The following is a 14,497-nucleotide window of genomic DNA, read 5'->3' as shown; positions in this document are numbered from 1 at the left end:
GTCCGCCCTGGGAGCAGGCGCAGCTGCAGCCAGCAGAGCAGGCGTCCTGTTTCTGACCCACCTCAGAAAGGGCCGGCAGCTCCCATGGCCCAGGAAGACACACGAGGATGGGACGGCTGCTGTGCCCAGCCCCTGCCGAGCCGCTAGCACCTGCCCCTCCACATCTCAGAAAGCCCCGGCCTGTGGCTGACTCCTCGCCGGGCCCGTCTCATGCCCGTGGTGTGCAGGCACCACCAGGAAGACGCGGCGTCGCGGGTGCACGCAGGGAGCGGGGAGGCCTTCCCGCCCCACAGGGCTCCGCTGCAGAGCCAGAGCTCATCCAAATGACAACGTGAAGGCCAGGAGCACTTCAGGTTAAACTCGCAAGGACAAGAGAAGCTGGACTACATCTGCTGGGCTGGGGAAAGGCCACACACCTGACCACAGACAGGTCTCCTGATAGAAACGACGGTCGACACCGTGGGGAGAGGCTTCGGGAGGGAGAGCAGTGGGTGAAGGGGAGGGAGAGGCTGTGCCAGGGAAGGGGGAGTTCCGTACAAAGGAGCTCTAACCAACCAGAGAGAAAGAACAGGAAGAGGAAAGAAGGAAGAGATGGACGCAGACAGCCATCCTGGAGAAGAGGCTGGAGGAAAGGCTCCCAAATCCTCTCTCAGAGCTCTGCCTTCTCCCAAGAGCAGGACACTCCACCGTGGCCACACCAGTGGCCAGCCCTCGTGGCCACCCCCGCACCCAGCTGGGCCCCGGCACCGAGCATGGCCACCACCACCCCTCCAGGAAAGAGCTCCAGGAAGATGCCCTCCAACAAGCAGGCAGAACGGCCAGGGAGCGAGGAAAGCCCCCACTGGCCCGTCCCGGGACCGTGGCCCCGCACGGCCCGCCAAGAAGTGTGTGCGTCTGCAGGCAGGGAGATGTCTCCGCAAGGAGACCGGCTGGCCACACGCTCACCACTACTCTGAGACGGGTGACCCACGTCTGACACTGTTTCCTGCACTCCTCGAGTTGTCGCCGAGCAGGCCCGAGGCACAGTGCAAGCAGCAGCCGGCTCGGGAGCAGCAGGGGCTCTGCGGGACGCTCGCGGAGCTGCCCCGGCGACACCGAGCACCCGAAAGTGCTGACGGCACACTTCCCACATGCAGCGCCTGACGAGAAGAGCCTCCAGCTAACGAGGGCAAGCGTGCAGCCAGTGACCAGCAGACAGCACCCGCTCCCCAAACACCCGCTCCCCAAACCAGGGGAGACGCCTGCACAAGTGAGGGCCCCAGAGGAACTACCTGCTCACCGCGCCTGCCGCCGACGCACGCACTCGCGCACCCGGGAGCACTGTGCCGCCCGGGCGCTGCTCTGCCCCGGCCCTGCAGGCCCCCGGCTCACCACCCAACCTCGCCGCCTGCACACGGAGGCCCACACCTGTGTCACGGGCTGCCCGTCTGCCCACAGAATCCTCTGAAAGGCCGGGCGAGATACAACACAGCCACCACCACGCCTGGCTGCTTCAAGCTAAATCCGGTCAAGTTAAATAAAACTTACAATTCAGACCTCAGGGACACTAGCCTCTTTTTAAGTCTCAAGAGCCACAGGTGGCTCGTGGCTGCCCTAGAGGCAGATCCAGAACATTCCGCCATCACAGCCTGTGCCCTGGGACAGTGCCGACCACAGGTCCTACGACTGCCTGTGCCTGTGTGTGTGCTCATGACTGGTTTTCTTTCTCCCTAAGGTTTTGAAAGGTGATGGGATCTGAGCTGATAAACATACCAGGAGTAACCAGAGTCCTACAACTCACTTAAAAAGGAAAAAAAACACTCTAGGGCTCTGACGAGAAGGTCAGTCTAACAGAACGTGACAGGATGTAAGAGAGAAAAGCCACAGTTTCCCGCCACATACCTGAAGCAGTCCAGCACTGACCCCACCACGTCGTCCGCCAGCTCCTGGGGAAGCCTTCCAGCCACCCTGCCGATTCTGGAAGAGGGAGGCGGCACATCAGCACTGCCAGCCCACCGTGGGAGCCGCACGCAAGACCAGGAGCCGTCCCGGGCGACTCCCCGCCCTCCGGAGGAAGGGGAAGCAGAGGCGGCCCCGGAGCCGGCCAGCACTGGCTGCGCTGTCCGGAAGGCCACCTCCCCTCCAGGGGGCTCCTCGGGCTCTGTGCGCCCCCGAGGGCTGACCAAAGGGGGTGGGAGTGCAGCACCCCCTGGAGGTCACACACCCAGCCCCTCAGGTACTCCCACCTCTGGGGGACGCCGCTCCCACACCAGACGCCGACTGCAGACTCCCGTCAGGCCACCTGATGTGGGACCAGCATCCCCAAGGCGCCCCTGCCGGCCTGGGTCCTGGCCAAGGCGCTCCAGGAAGGGCCCTGGCTCCCAGCCCAGGGAGCACTCCAGCCAGACGTGACTCTGGACTCACAGGTTGCCCTGCGCCCCCTGCACAGTCCGAGCACTCGCACATCTGAACGGATCAGCAGAAAAGCCCGGGGGTGGTCCCCAACCCCCCCCCCCAGCACCCTCACCCCATTTTACTTCTTTCCACAACAGAAGGCGCACCGACGTCATCAACCTCTACTCTGTGCTCTGTCCCCCCATCCCCCCCCACGAGAGACTCGGACTGTCCTGAGGCAGCCTGGCCCTGCGGGGCGGGTGCCCGCTCAGCAGGCCAGCCCCTCAGGCATGACCGAGGGCGACGGTCAGCGCCTCTGAAGAGCAGGTGCTCTTCATTCTGCCCCGTCTAGACAGAGCCGCAAGAAAAAGAAGGGGCCTCGAGTGAACATCAGTGATTATCTTTACCTCCAGGACACTCGGCCCTGATCAGTGTGACTCAGCTGGTTAGAGCACCATCCGGATATGCTGAGGTTGTGGGTTTGATGCCCAGTCAGGGCACATGCAAGAATCACCCAAGGAATGAATAAATGCATAAACCAACAAACTGATGTATGCCTCCCTCCCTCTATCTCCCCACCTCTCTCTCCTCTCTCCCCCTCCCTCTCTCTCTCCTCTCTCCCCACTTCTAAAGAGACTCAATAAAAACAAAGTCAGTCAGGATGCAGGTCGTTAAGGGCAGACGAGAGGAGGTCTGCGTTCTCGGACTCCACGGGGGGACCGAGTGAGTCAGGGCTCAGCACACCCTGGGGGACCACCAGCCCCCGGGCCCAGCTCCATGCTCGGTGAGACGGCGGCACCTACCCTTTGGCTGCAGACCACCGCACGACCGTGTCCTTGTCCTTCAGCCCGATCAGCAGCTGCTCTGGAGGAAGACAGGAAGGCAGGTCCGTGAGCTCTGGAGTCACTGCTCCTCACCGAGGGCGCACCGCACGGAGCCACGGAGGCGGTGTGCAGAAGCTTAATGCCCGTCACGGGAGCAGAGTGCTCCCTTCTCTCCGCTTCGACAGGAGGCCACCTGAAGCCCACGTCCGCCGGGGCTCCCAGGCAGCAGATCCACCCGCCAGAGCAGCACAGGCAGAAAGCACCAGGGAGGCCCGTGTCCACGGCCTCCTCGGCCAGGTGGGTCGACTCCCCAGAAAACAAGAGGAGCCATGCCTGGACAGGGTCCTGGGGACAGACTAGACTTTAGGAAAAGCCACACAAAGGCATTATGGTCTTGGAGACCGTAAGAGAGTTGGGGCAGTAACACAGGCCTTACGGTCAAAGCCCCGCAAGCCCAGTGGGTGGAAGCCTTGACGGAGGGCCCCAGGCTGCCTGGGAGGGCCTGGGTCTAGGAGAGGGACAGGAGCCTGGGCAGGTGAACAGGTGCCACCCTGTGCCAGGTAGCCCTGGGCCCGGGAAGTGGGGGGCAGCCGGTGTGGACAGCCCTTTGAAGAAACCTCCTGTGAGAGGGAGCAGGCAGCCTGGACGGTGGACGCCGGAGTGGGAGCCCACGGCCGGGAGCGGGAGGCCCCAACCAGAAGGCAGAGGGAGGCTGACGGAGACGGGCCCTGCGGGTGGGGCCTGGTCTGAGGGGCGGGGGTGGGGAGCAGGCTCTGCTGACAACTCTGCCCCTGTGCACAGCAGGAGCCGCCAGCCACCTGGCGAGGGAGGGCAGGTGGAGGGCTCTGTGGGCTGCGTGTGGGCAGCAGGGACCCCAGGTGAGGCCTGGGGGAAGGACCCTGGGGAACTGAGGTGCAGACGGTGGAGTGGAAACGGAGGGCCAGCAGCCACGGGCGTGGACGTTCTCATCGGGACAGGGCCGGACTGCAGGCCGGTGGGCAGCGAGAGGTCGGCGATGCCGGCACAGACGGGAAGGTGGCGGCGCCACCAACGGAGCGACGTCAGTGCCGCCTGCAGAGAGCGGGGCCCGCGCCTCGTCTCCCACCGCCCAGACCGCCCTCGGGGCGGCGGGCCACGCACCTGTCACGAGCTCCACCTCCTCGGGGACGTCGTAGCCCTCCTCACTGTCGGGGGCCTCCGTGTGCCCCCGGGGCTCCCCCTGACTCTGGGCGCGGACTTGGAGGTTCGCAGCCAAGGAGCGGCAGCCACGCTGGTACCTGCGGGGACCACACGTGACCTCAGACCCACCGTCACAGCTCAGAGTCCAGCCGACGATCCCGGCTGACGCTGAGCACAGGGTGTCCCCTGGAGCCTCGCCCCGCGGAGCCTCCACGTGTTCACGGAGACACGACGGGGCGGAGACCGTCTTCGCCGCCACAGCCGGGACTGCCGGGAAGACATCGCCCTGACCTGGCCTGGCCGCAGCTGCAGACACCGACCAGAAACCCTCGCCTGCCCCATCCTCACCTGTCCTCACTCACAGCTGGCAGCGTCTGCCCCATCCGGCAGAGGCACCGCCTCCGGCCAGCACAGGCCCGGGCTGGATGACTCTGCACAGCTCCTGACCCTCTTGCTGCCTCGGTTTCCCTGCCTGTGAACCATGCCCTACGCAGAGGGCTGCCACAAGGGCGGGCCAGGGCCTTTCCTTCTGGGAGGGGCAGGCGCACACGGTCTGGAGCCCAACAGGAGCTACACAGTGAATGCCCGCGATCACCTCCAGAGCCCAGGACGTGACGCCAGCCCCTCTCTGACAGCCGCCCTGAGGCCAGGCCTGGGAGAGCAACTCGGGGAGGAGTCCTGAGAACAGCGGCCTGCCGGGATGCGGGCCTCCCTTCTGAGGGCGGCAGCCGGTCCACACCGTCCTGAAGCCTCGAGGAAGCCCCAACCAGAGGCCCGGCAAAGCCACACCCAGGTCCCCGGCCCACAGGAACAGTGGCAACAAAAATGCTCTGTTTTGCCCCGGCTGGTGTGGCTCAGTGGACTAAGTGCCAACCTGTGAACCAAAGGGTCGCTGGTTCGATTCCCAGACAGGACACATGCCTGGGCTGTGGGCCAGGCCCCCAGCTGGGGGAGCAAGTAGTCAATGTATGTCTCTTACATCGATGTTTCTCTCCCTCTTTCTCCTTCCCTTCCCCTCTCTCTAAAAGTAAATAAAGAAAGCCTTTAAAATAAAATCAATAAGCCTGTCCTTGGGTGAGGAAAAACATGCACTGCTTTAAACTGGTAAATCTTGGGGGATACCGTATGCCACACGGCTATGGCACTGTGATCTGTAATAAGTATACAGAGTGGGGGGGAAAGTAAGGTTATTGTTGTGAGTATGTGAAACAGTTTATTCTTGTTTTCTTATTTATTACTGTATTCTTTTCCATAGAAACAACTGTAAACCTCCTTTTGCCCACCCAGGATATTGCGACTTTGCCCATTTTTGGACTAAGCTGCCTTTTGTTATGCTAATGAGGTGATTTTGGAAACTCCCAGAGAGAGTGGCTGGTTGCCAGGGGAACCCACAGAGTAACTGGACGGTGGGAGAGGTGAGGGGGCTGGAGGCTGGCTCAGCCCCCAGGGAGCGAGGGTATAATCAGTCTTGTCCGGCAGCAGAGCCTCCACCACAGCACCCGAAAGGACTGGATGCGGCTCAGGCAGCTTCCAGGCTGGGGCACTGAAGGTGGTGGTGGGCGGGCGGCCCCAGGTGAGGGCCTGGAAGCCCCGCCCCTTCCCACAGCCGCCTGGGCATCCTTTCTTTCACCGGGCTGTTCCTGAGCTCAGCCCTTCCACGAGGAGCTGGTGGCTGGTGAGCTCCGGGAGCCGCTCTGGGAGGGTTGTGGGAACTCTGACCGACGGCCAGTGGGTCAGGAGCGCAGAGGCAGCCTGGACCTGCGACTGGCATCTGAAGAGGGTGGGCAGTCTCGTGCGGCTGAGCCCTCCGCCCGAGGAATCTGACTCTCTCTGCAGGTAGACGGTGTCAGAACTGAGTTACACTGTCGGACAGCCAGCTGGCATCACGGACACAGGCTTGGTGTGAGGGGGAAGCAGACCGTGGGGGTGGTGTCAGAATCACAGGAGCAACAGACCACTAATTAGGGAGAGCAGTGCCAGCCACCCAGGACTGCTGTCCAGGCCCCAGAGCAGCCAGCACGGCGCCTGCCGACTGATGAACACGCACCGAGCGGCTGTCACCGCCTACTCTCCAGCGAGCACAGGTCGACCACTGCACAGGGAGAGCGCTCACCTTCCGTTCAGGCACCACAGAGCAGGCGAACCACAGAGATGACCAACTGTTCAGGCTGCCGTCAGACTCACCTTCGACCGTGCACAACCCCTACACCTGGACCAGACAGAGCCGACAGCTCAGGAGCACCAAATACCAACCAAGGCAGGGCTGCAATCCCTCAGAGCAGGGAGCCCCCAGGTGCACCCCACCTTCCTCAGCTTCCTTCTAAAATAAAGCCAACACCCTGGCTGGGGTGGCCCAGAGGACTGAGTGCTGGCCTGCGAACCGAAGGGTCGCCAGTTCGATTCCCAGTCAGGGCACACGCCTGGGTTGTGGGCCAGGTCCCCAGTGAGGGGCGCATGAAAGGCAACCACACACTGATGTTTCTTCTCCCCCTCTCTTTTTCCCTCCTTTCCCCCCTTCTCTAAAAATAAATGAATAAAATCTTTAAAAAAATAATTAAAGTGCATGAAAACATAGGCAAAACGAGATACAACGAAGCCAAGTCATTTTTCTTCCCACGTAAACGTGTAGTGTCTGTGCTGGTTAATTCTGTGTGTCACCTTGACTGAGTCCCAGAGCCCCAGACATCACGTTACCCTGGCTGGGTCTGCGAGGGTGGTTTGGAAGGACATGGACCGAGTGAGGCAGACTGCCCTCCAGCGTGCGGGTGGGCCTCACCCGATCAGCTGAAGGCCTGAAGAGCTCACACAGGCTGACCCTCCCCGAGTCCCAGGGAGTTCCACCTGCCCTCACCGTGGAGCTGAAACGCTGGCTCTTCCCAGTGTCGGCTCACCAGCCTCCAGCCCGAGGCCCGCCATCAGCCCTCAGCCCCCAGCCCCGCAGGGCTTGCAGCCTCCACGACCACAGGAGCCCGTTGTGCACCAGTCCCCCCCACACACACCGCATCAGCTCTGCTTCTCTACAGAACCCTGGTTCGCTACTGAACATCAATTCTCTAAGGCATTTTAGAAAATGACCACTAACACGGTCCCATAAACAACCTCTTAGAGAAAAGCTACATGCGGAACTCCCCAACGGCATTTCAGCCAAACACCACCAAGACACAGGCCACATCTCAGGAACGTACTGTGTATAATTAGAGCCAAAGGCTGAGCTGAACTCGTCAAATACCCGCTCCAAACCACGCAGCTAATACTTGAAATGAAACTGAAGACTGTTAACAGCACGTTACCCCAAGCAAAGTAGAAAAGCCTGTTCCAAAGGGAGCAACCAGCTCAAAAGCAACCTGTCAACCCCAGCAAGCCACCCCTCACCGTCTCCAGGGAACCCTGGGGTGCAGACCTCCCGTGGATCACCACGGGGCTTCCCCTGCAAGCCCCGGCTGCCCCGCCCCCGTGTGTCCCAGAAAACGCAAAAACGAGCTTTTCTCAGCACCCCTGCAGCTTCGGTTACGCTAACCAAAAGAGGCAGGGCCAGAAAAAAAAGGGGGAAACCGTTCCTTTCAAATCAGAAATGCTCAAGCGAGAGGGAAAGACCACCCCCATCAGTCCGTCTACTTCGGCACAACGACCGGAAACAGGGCGCAGGGCGGCCATGACGTCGGCCTCGCCAACAGACGCACAGGTCGCACGGGGTCACGCCTCGGTCTACCAACCTCCACTTGGCCACCCTGGGCTTCAGGAAGGTCAGGCCCAGCCGCTGCACCAGCTTCACCCCGAGTTTCCGGAGCAGGGTGTGGCTGCTGTCCGGGAGCCCGCAGCGGTCCAGGTGCTCGAGCACGGTGGCAGCTGCGAACGACAGCACACGCGCTCGGTCAGCGGGAGGGTCGGTGCCCCCCACCCCCCACCCCAAAGTGCAGCACACGTGCTCAGTGTCCACGACACTGAACCCCCAGGCAACCGCACTGGCCCTCGGAAGCAGCGATGCCAACACTCACACTGAACCCCCAGCCCTGTTCCGTGAAGACCCCCGTCCCAGGTCATGCACGCCAAGCGCAGCGCAAGGAGCAGCAGAGCGAGGCTGGGAGGCGGAGCAGCCCCGGGGGGAGGGAGATGCCTGCGCCACAGACACGCCCGGCTCTGGGGTCTGCTCTGGGGTCTGCTCTGGGGTCTTCGGACTGTTTGCGGCTGCTGTGCAGGGAAGCCTGGCCTCAGGCGGGGGGGCCCCGGGGCAACAGGGGCGCGGCTGCCTGCCAGGAGGAGTCTCCTCGGGCAGGGAAACGCTGCTGCACCGCTCCAGGGGACGAGGTGGGCATCAGGGGAGCGGAGGCCCCCGTGTGGGGAGGCACCCCCCACCAGAGACCAGGAGAGTGGGCGGGGCTTCGGGACAAGGGGCAGCGGCACCTGGGTGACGCGCCGAAAGGCCCGGTGCGCAGTGGCCGGCGGCACTCAGAGCACACGCTGCACTCCGTGTGCGCGAGGCCACCAGGGACAGCACGCGAAGGTGCTGGACGCCTGCTGCTCACTCTCGCAGGTGCGAGGGCACCCAGGTCGCCCCTGAACAGAGCCCCCAGCCGTGAGGGGCCCACACAGACACAGAGAAGCGCAGGTGTCGGGGGGTGGGGAGAAGCCCGGGAGCTAAAATCCGTAGCCTGGGAGCTGGAGCCTGGGGAGGGAGCGCGGGGGCTCGCTGCACCATCGCTCTCACTGCCTTCAAACGTGCTACAAGTTTCCCACGCTGCACACAGACTCTGCTGTGCCACGACCGGCGTGGCTCCGCGGGCTGGGGGTCCTTCTGCAAAGCAGAAGGTCACCAGTTCGATTCCCAGTCAGGGCACATGCCTGGGTGGGGGGTTCCATCCCCGGTGGGGCGTGTACAAGAGGACACCGATCACTGTTTCTCTCCCTCTCTTTCGCCCTCCCTTCCCCTCTCTCTAAAAGTAAATAAAGAAAATCTTTAACAAAATAGTTTTAAAAATGCAACATAGACTCTACTGTTCAATCTGATTCACGCATCTTCTGAAACACAGAAACTCCTCTGGGTCCGGAGCAAACCCTCGGCATCAAGAATCACTGTTTTCTTGTTTCTACAGAGTGCGGTTCAAGCTAAAGAGAACGAGCTGGACGGGCAGAAGGCATGGCAGCTACAGAGGACGCAGCCCTGGCTGGGACCCAGGACGCGAGCGGAGACTCCAGGCTGCATCCACATCCCCAAGTCCCCAGAACCCAGACCGCCCGCACGGAGCCCAAGGTCAGAGCACTAAGGCCCACGCCCACAGAAGACAGGAGCTGCAGAGCTGGGACGGCGCCCGCATGGAGGAAGTCGCAGACCGCCGCACCGGGGGACGGCGCCACCGAGACCCACTCAGACACACTCGCCCGCACACGAACTCGCACCACAAACACACCCGCTCTGACAGACGGGGCTTACCGTAGGGCAGACAGTCTTCACGTTTTCCATGCTTAAATATTTGTGCCTTAAAAAAAGAAAAGTTCCATTAAAATGTTGCAGATTCATTTACGTATTTAAAACAAGTTATCAAAAAAGTTCTTTGCACCTTCCAGAATTTTCCTACTGAACAGCACGAGAACAGTTTCTCTACACGAAACAGACAGGAAGGAATTACAGAGGCCGGAGAAGCAGCCTTCGAAAAGGCATCATAACTAGGGGCGCGGTCACTGATGGGGGGCTTCCTCGAGGGCAGGGGCCCACACTGAAGTTGAGGGCTCCAGCCTCTCGGAAGCTTCCTTTGGTCACCTGTGCGTGAAGAAAGCTGTCCAAGGACAGAAGCTGCAGGCAGGTCCGAGTGTCTCACAGGGAGGTGGGACCCAAGGCCTGTTCCTGGAGCCCCGCCCACTCTCAGCTGGCAACGGAGAGCAGCCTCCTGCTGCTGGAGCACTTCTGCCCCCCTGAGCTGTGGACAGGTCCCGCCGGGCAGCACTGGTCACCTGGGCCCAGGGACGGGCGTCCACAGGGGTCCTAGTGCGACGTCTTCAGCTCACCTATAGCCAGGGCCACCTCCAAACTCAGACCTTGCAACCCCCTGAATTCTTCTCAACCTGAACTTTCACTCCCCGCCTGAGTGTGGAAGGCAAATGCGACGGTTCACACGAGCACCCAAGCCCCTGAGACACACAGAACCCTGGAGCTGAGACTTCCGACACAAAGCTGATCAAGTTCTCTCCCTTCAGAAGGAGCATTTAACTAGCAAGGCGGGGACTCCTTCTGCTCCCACCACCTGAATGCACCACCTGAATGCACGTGGCCCTTCTGCGCGGGACTCCCCGTCCCGACGGTCCGTGAGCTGCTCAGCTGGGGGGAGCAGGACTTCCCTGATGCCCCGGTCAGCGGTGTCTCAGGCGGAGGCTCCCCACCCGACCAGCCTGGGGGCCCGCAGGGCTCAGACCTCAGGCCAGGGCTGTCACCACTCACAAAACACCACAGCGTCTCTCAGAAACGCTCCCCCAGCACCGCCGCCTCGCCCACCTGCGCACACACACGCAGCCTCATCCCGTCAGCTCCCTTCCTGGGCCTGGACCACTCTGCAGAAAATCCGGCACAGCCCTCGGCAGATGCCACTCTCCCTCCCGCTCTTCCTGCCACTGTATCTGCACCATCCACTCTACCTCGAAACCCCGCACCATCAAGAGGAGGAGGAGTCTGCTGCCTGCCGCCGCCTCTCAGGGACCCGCGCACCACAGGCACAGAAGGACCCACCCCTACCGTGTGCTGGGTGCTAATAAAGGGCAGGAGAGGACGCTGGACGCCCACAGGCCAAACCCGCAATGCCCCCTCGAGACTTGGTGAACCGTTTGGGTCCTGACGGGGACAGTCACCTGGGTCCCTGAGCCTCTCTTCCCAGCGGAGCTTTAAGGAGTCGGAGCGCCGACTCGGCTGGATGGGCCTGGGCAGGAGTGAAACGGCCCGGGCGGACGCCCAGGGCCCTACGGGAGCATCTGCACTGCAGGAGTCTCGGTCCCCATGTGGGACAGGTGTGCGGGACCCCGGCTGGCGGGAGTGTCAGGGCAGAGCCAGCACACGGCTCCCCTGGGCCGAGGACTCCGGGCTGCACAGCCACAGACGAAGGCCCGTGACGGGCAACGCCGCTCACTGCTGGCCCCGGAGGCCGCGAACCCACGACTCCCGACCAGCGCGGGGCCGAGGCACCCTGCACCCGGCAGCGGAAGATCCGAGGGGTAACTTGTCCACCCTCTGCACACACGGACTCCCGGCCTCAGGTCGAGAAGCACAGCTGACACGAGAACGGAGGTTCAAACCCCACGTGGAACGTGGAAGCAGACCCACACAGTTCAGACGCACGTGGTCCCAGGACCCAGCGGCATCCCAAGGCAAAGCGTGAGCCTTGAGGAGGGGTCCAGAGCAGCACCGGGCCCGGGGCAGGCAGGCGCAGCCGGCCTAGGGTGCAGTGAGAGCAAAGCAGCAGGTGGGACTGGGAGACCCCGCAGAGATTGGGGAGGGGGGGAGCAGAGGACAAGGAGGTCCGGTCAGGCGTCATGGCCACACAGAGCCAGCCAAGAAACTGACGCTGGGAAAGGGCAGGAGGGCATCACAAGCCCAGGGGGCCCCTGGGACTGGTGGGCAGACAGGTGGGGGGTCGCCGGGGGAGGGGAGGTGCTGACGAGAAGAGGGGAGGTCCTCACGCTCCGTCTACTGAACCTGCTGAGCGCTGAGTGGACACCGGGGAACCCTGGGCCACTCAGCTCTGCAGCCCCCTCCTGGACCCGGGCAGGGAGCCGCCTCCTCTGAGCCCCCGTTTCCTCCTCTGAGCCCCCGTTTCCTCCTCTGAGCCCCCGTTTCCTCCTCTGAGCCCCGTTTCCTCGGCACGTAAGATGGGCTAACGAGAGCACCCAGTCCTCTGAGCCACTTTAAGAACAAAATGCAAATGAACGTCAAATGCATTCGCCACAGAGGTCAGAAATGTTTCCCACCAAGTAAATACACATTCCTGGTTTTTGTCGGAAAAACTATTTTAAGAACTCTTCCCTAGGTTTAATGTATGTGAAATACAAAAGTCCGAATTAGCTTACCCCATATAAATTCAAACGTGTGCAGTTCAATGTGCTTCAGAGAGAAGCCGGACAAACCCTCACTGAGCAGACACCGGGCCCCTTCCTTCCAGGGACTCGCGGGTTTGGAGAGAGCCAGAAAGCACCGCCTACAATCCCACGGGTGGGTGGGCCACGTAACATGCAGCAGAGCCCACGTGACACGCAACGAGACGCCCCGCCATGCCAGGGAAGGGGTCGAAACAGGCATCGGTTCAGGGCAGCTCTCGTGGGAGGGCAGGTGGGCAGGCGGCGAGGACACAGGACTCGACTGAGCCAAGGACACGGGTCGACAGGTCTGGGGGAGCAAGCAGGAGGTGTCAGACAGGCGCCCCAGGTCTGTGCAGAAAGGGCATCAGTTCAGGGTGACTGTGGCCCCGGCCCGGCCCAGACCAGCGCAGCTGACGCTGGTGCCCGACCTTGTGACACACGGAGCCCCCTCCTGCTCCCACGTGCGCAGTCTGGGAAAGTCACGGGGCAACCCGCCCTCTGCGGACGAGTCCCTGACGACCCTCCACCCAGGCCCAAGGTCGTGGGGTCCTGCTCGCCAGCCCCTTGCACAGGCTTCCAGCTGCCCCACCGACAGAGCCAGGGAAATGACACGGTGCCCTCAGGGCCCAGGCCACCGGCTCCCCAGATGCTGCCCCTGGGACACCCCCCCCCAGCCCAGTCTTGCAGATGGTCCCCGTGCCTTCCTCAGCCCAGGCCCCTGGCATCGGGGGCAGAGACAAGCTACCCCTGAGCCCTTCCCTGTGGACCCGCAGAATCCACACAAACAATGGCTCTGTCTTAAGCCACAGCCTTGGGGTGGGTTGTTATGCGACAGATAACGAACTCCCTCCTTAGAAACCATGGAGGGACTGAAATTTCATGTTGTAGGCAAGGGGGCAACCACCCAATCCCAGGCACAGTGACACATGCCCAGTACCTAACTGGACAGAGTGACAGTGGCAGCAGAATGGAGGACCCGCGGCAGGAGCTGGAACCAACAACAACGAGGCCTCTGCAGGTGAGCGACAGGAGGACCTGGAGGAGGGCCGAAGGGGGGTGGAAGGTAGGACAGCAAAGAGCGGAAAGCAGCGCTGCCACTGGCTGCTGCGCCCTCTGGGCACGCTCACTCAACAAGAACCTCCTGCTCTGAAATGCAAAAACGCTCACGTGAGCAGTCTTTATTTGCCAAATTCCTGACATAGCCCAGAGGGCAGAAGGGGTAAGAAAGGAGGAACAAAAATATGCCAGAAGCGGAGCTTTGGTTTTGTTTGTGGGTGTTTCTCACCTAAAAACAGAGCCACCGTCACTGCCCTCCACAGGAGAGTGGGAGGGAGCCCTGACCAAACAGAGGCCCACCTGACAGCCCGGAGCACGCCCCACAGCACGGGAGCAGGAGACACAGCCAAGCCTGCGGAAGGCATGCCCATCCGGAGGGGACAGCACTTGGCCACCTGCACAGCGTGGCTGAGACCTGCCCACCCTGCGCTGTGTTTAGAAACCAGCACAGCGCAAGGCGCAACGACACAAGTTTCTCAGTGGTCATTCTAAACACCACCACCCCCCCTCACTCCTACCCTCCCCAGCTTGCCTTTCTCAACCCGAAAACCGGGTTCCCCTCCCCAGGCATCCTCGCCCAGCCATGAATCACCCTGTCAGCGACCCAGCAGCAGGTCCACCCGGCTGCCGTGCAGGAGAGGCTGGTCCGAGGCTCCCTGAAGCACCACCAAGCCCAGGCCAAGAAAAGCAGCTCCAGCCCAGGCCTGGGGAGAAAAGACCCCCCCAGCACAGGAGCCCACAGCACTCATGAGTTCTCCTTGCAAGGTGGTGCACTCTGGGCCCCGGTGGGCCCCTTGCTGCCCTGCCCTTGGTCCCTCAGGAAGACACCTGGACTGGCCAACAGGACAGAGCTTGGGCAGAGCGGGCTGCCCTGCTCTGTGCTCCTGAGTCTCGTCCTGCGGTTGAGCAGCAGTGCTGCACCCTGTCGGGACACACAAAGGGGAGGACCCAGGCAGGAAGGACCTGAGCACCGAAGCAACCAGCTCCAGGCTGGACGCCTCCTCGAGCCA

General features: G+C 62.2%; 1 protein-coding gene across 1 annotated transcript in view; it reads right to left on the bottom strand.

Moving 5' to 3' along the window:
• Window positions 1-14,497, bottom strand: part of TBCD (tubulin folding cofactor D) — a 130,618-nt gene that overhangs the window by 70,695 nt on the left and 45,426 nt on the right. The window contains exons 8-12 of the mRNA XM_036034290.1: window positions 9,805-9,850; window positions 8,090-8,222; window positions 4,338-4,474; window positions 3,177-3,237; window positions 1,882-1,956 (exon numbers count right to left, since the gene is read on the bottom strand). Of these exons, the coding sequence (XP_035890183.1) occupies window positions 1,882-1,956; window positions 3,177-3,237; window positions 4,338-4,474; window positions 8,090-8,222; window positions 9,805-9,850 (452 nt within the window). The remainder of the gene's footprint in view (window positions 1-1,881; window positions 1,957-3,176; window positions 3,238-4,337; window positions 4,475-8,089; window positions 8,223-9,804; window positions 9,851-14,497) is intronic.

The sequence above is a fragment of the Phyllostomus discolor genome, chromosome 8 (genome assembly GCF_004126475.2).
Source record: "Phyllostomus discolor isolate MPI-MPIP mPhyDis1 chromosome 8, mPhyDis1.pri.v3, whole genome shotgun sequence".
NCBI lineage: Eukaryota > Metazoa > Chordata > Mammalia > Chiroptera > Phyllostomidae > Phyllostomus > Phyllostomus discolor.
Note: the sequence above shows the minus strand (reverse complement) of the source record. Positions and strands in the feature narration are given on the sequence as shown.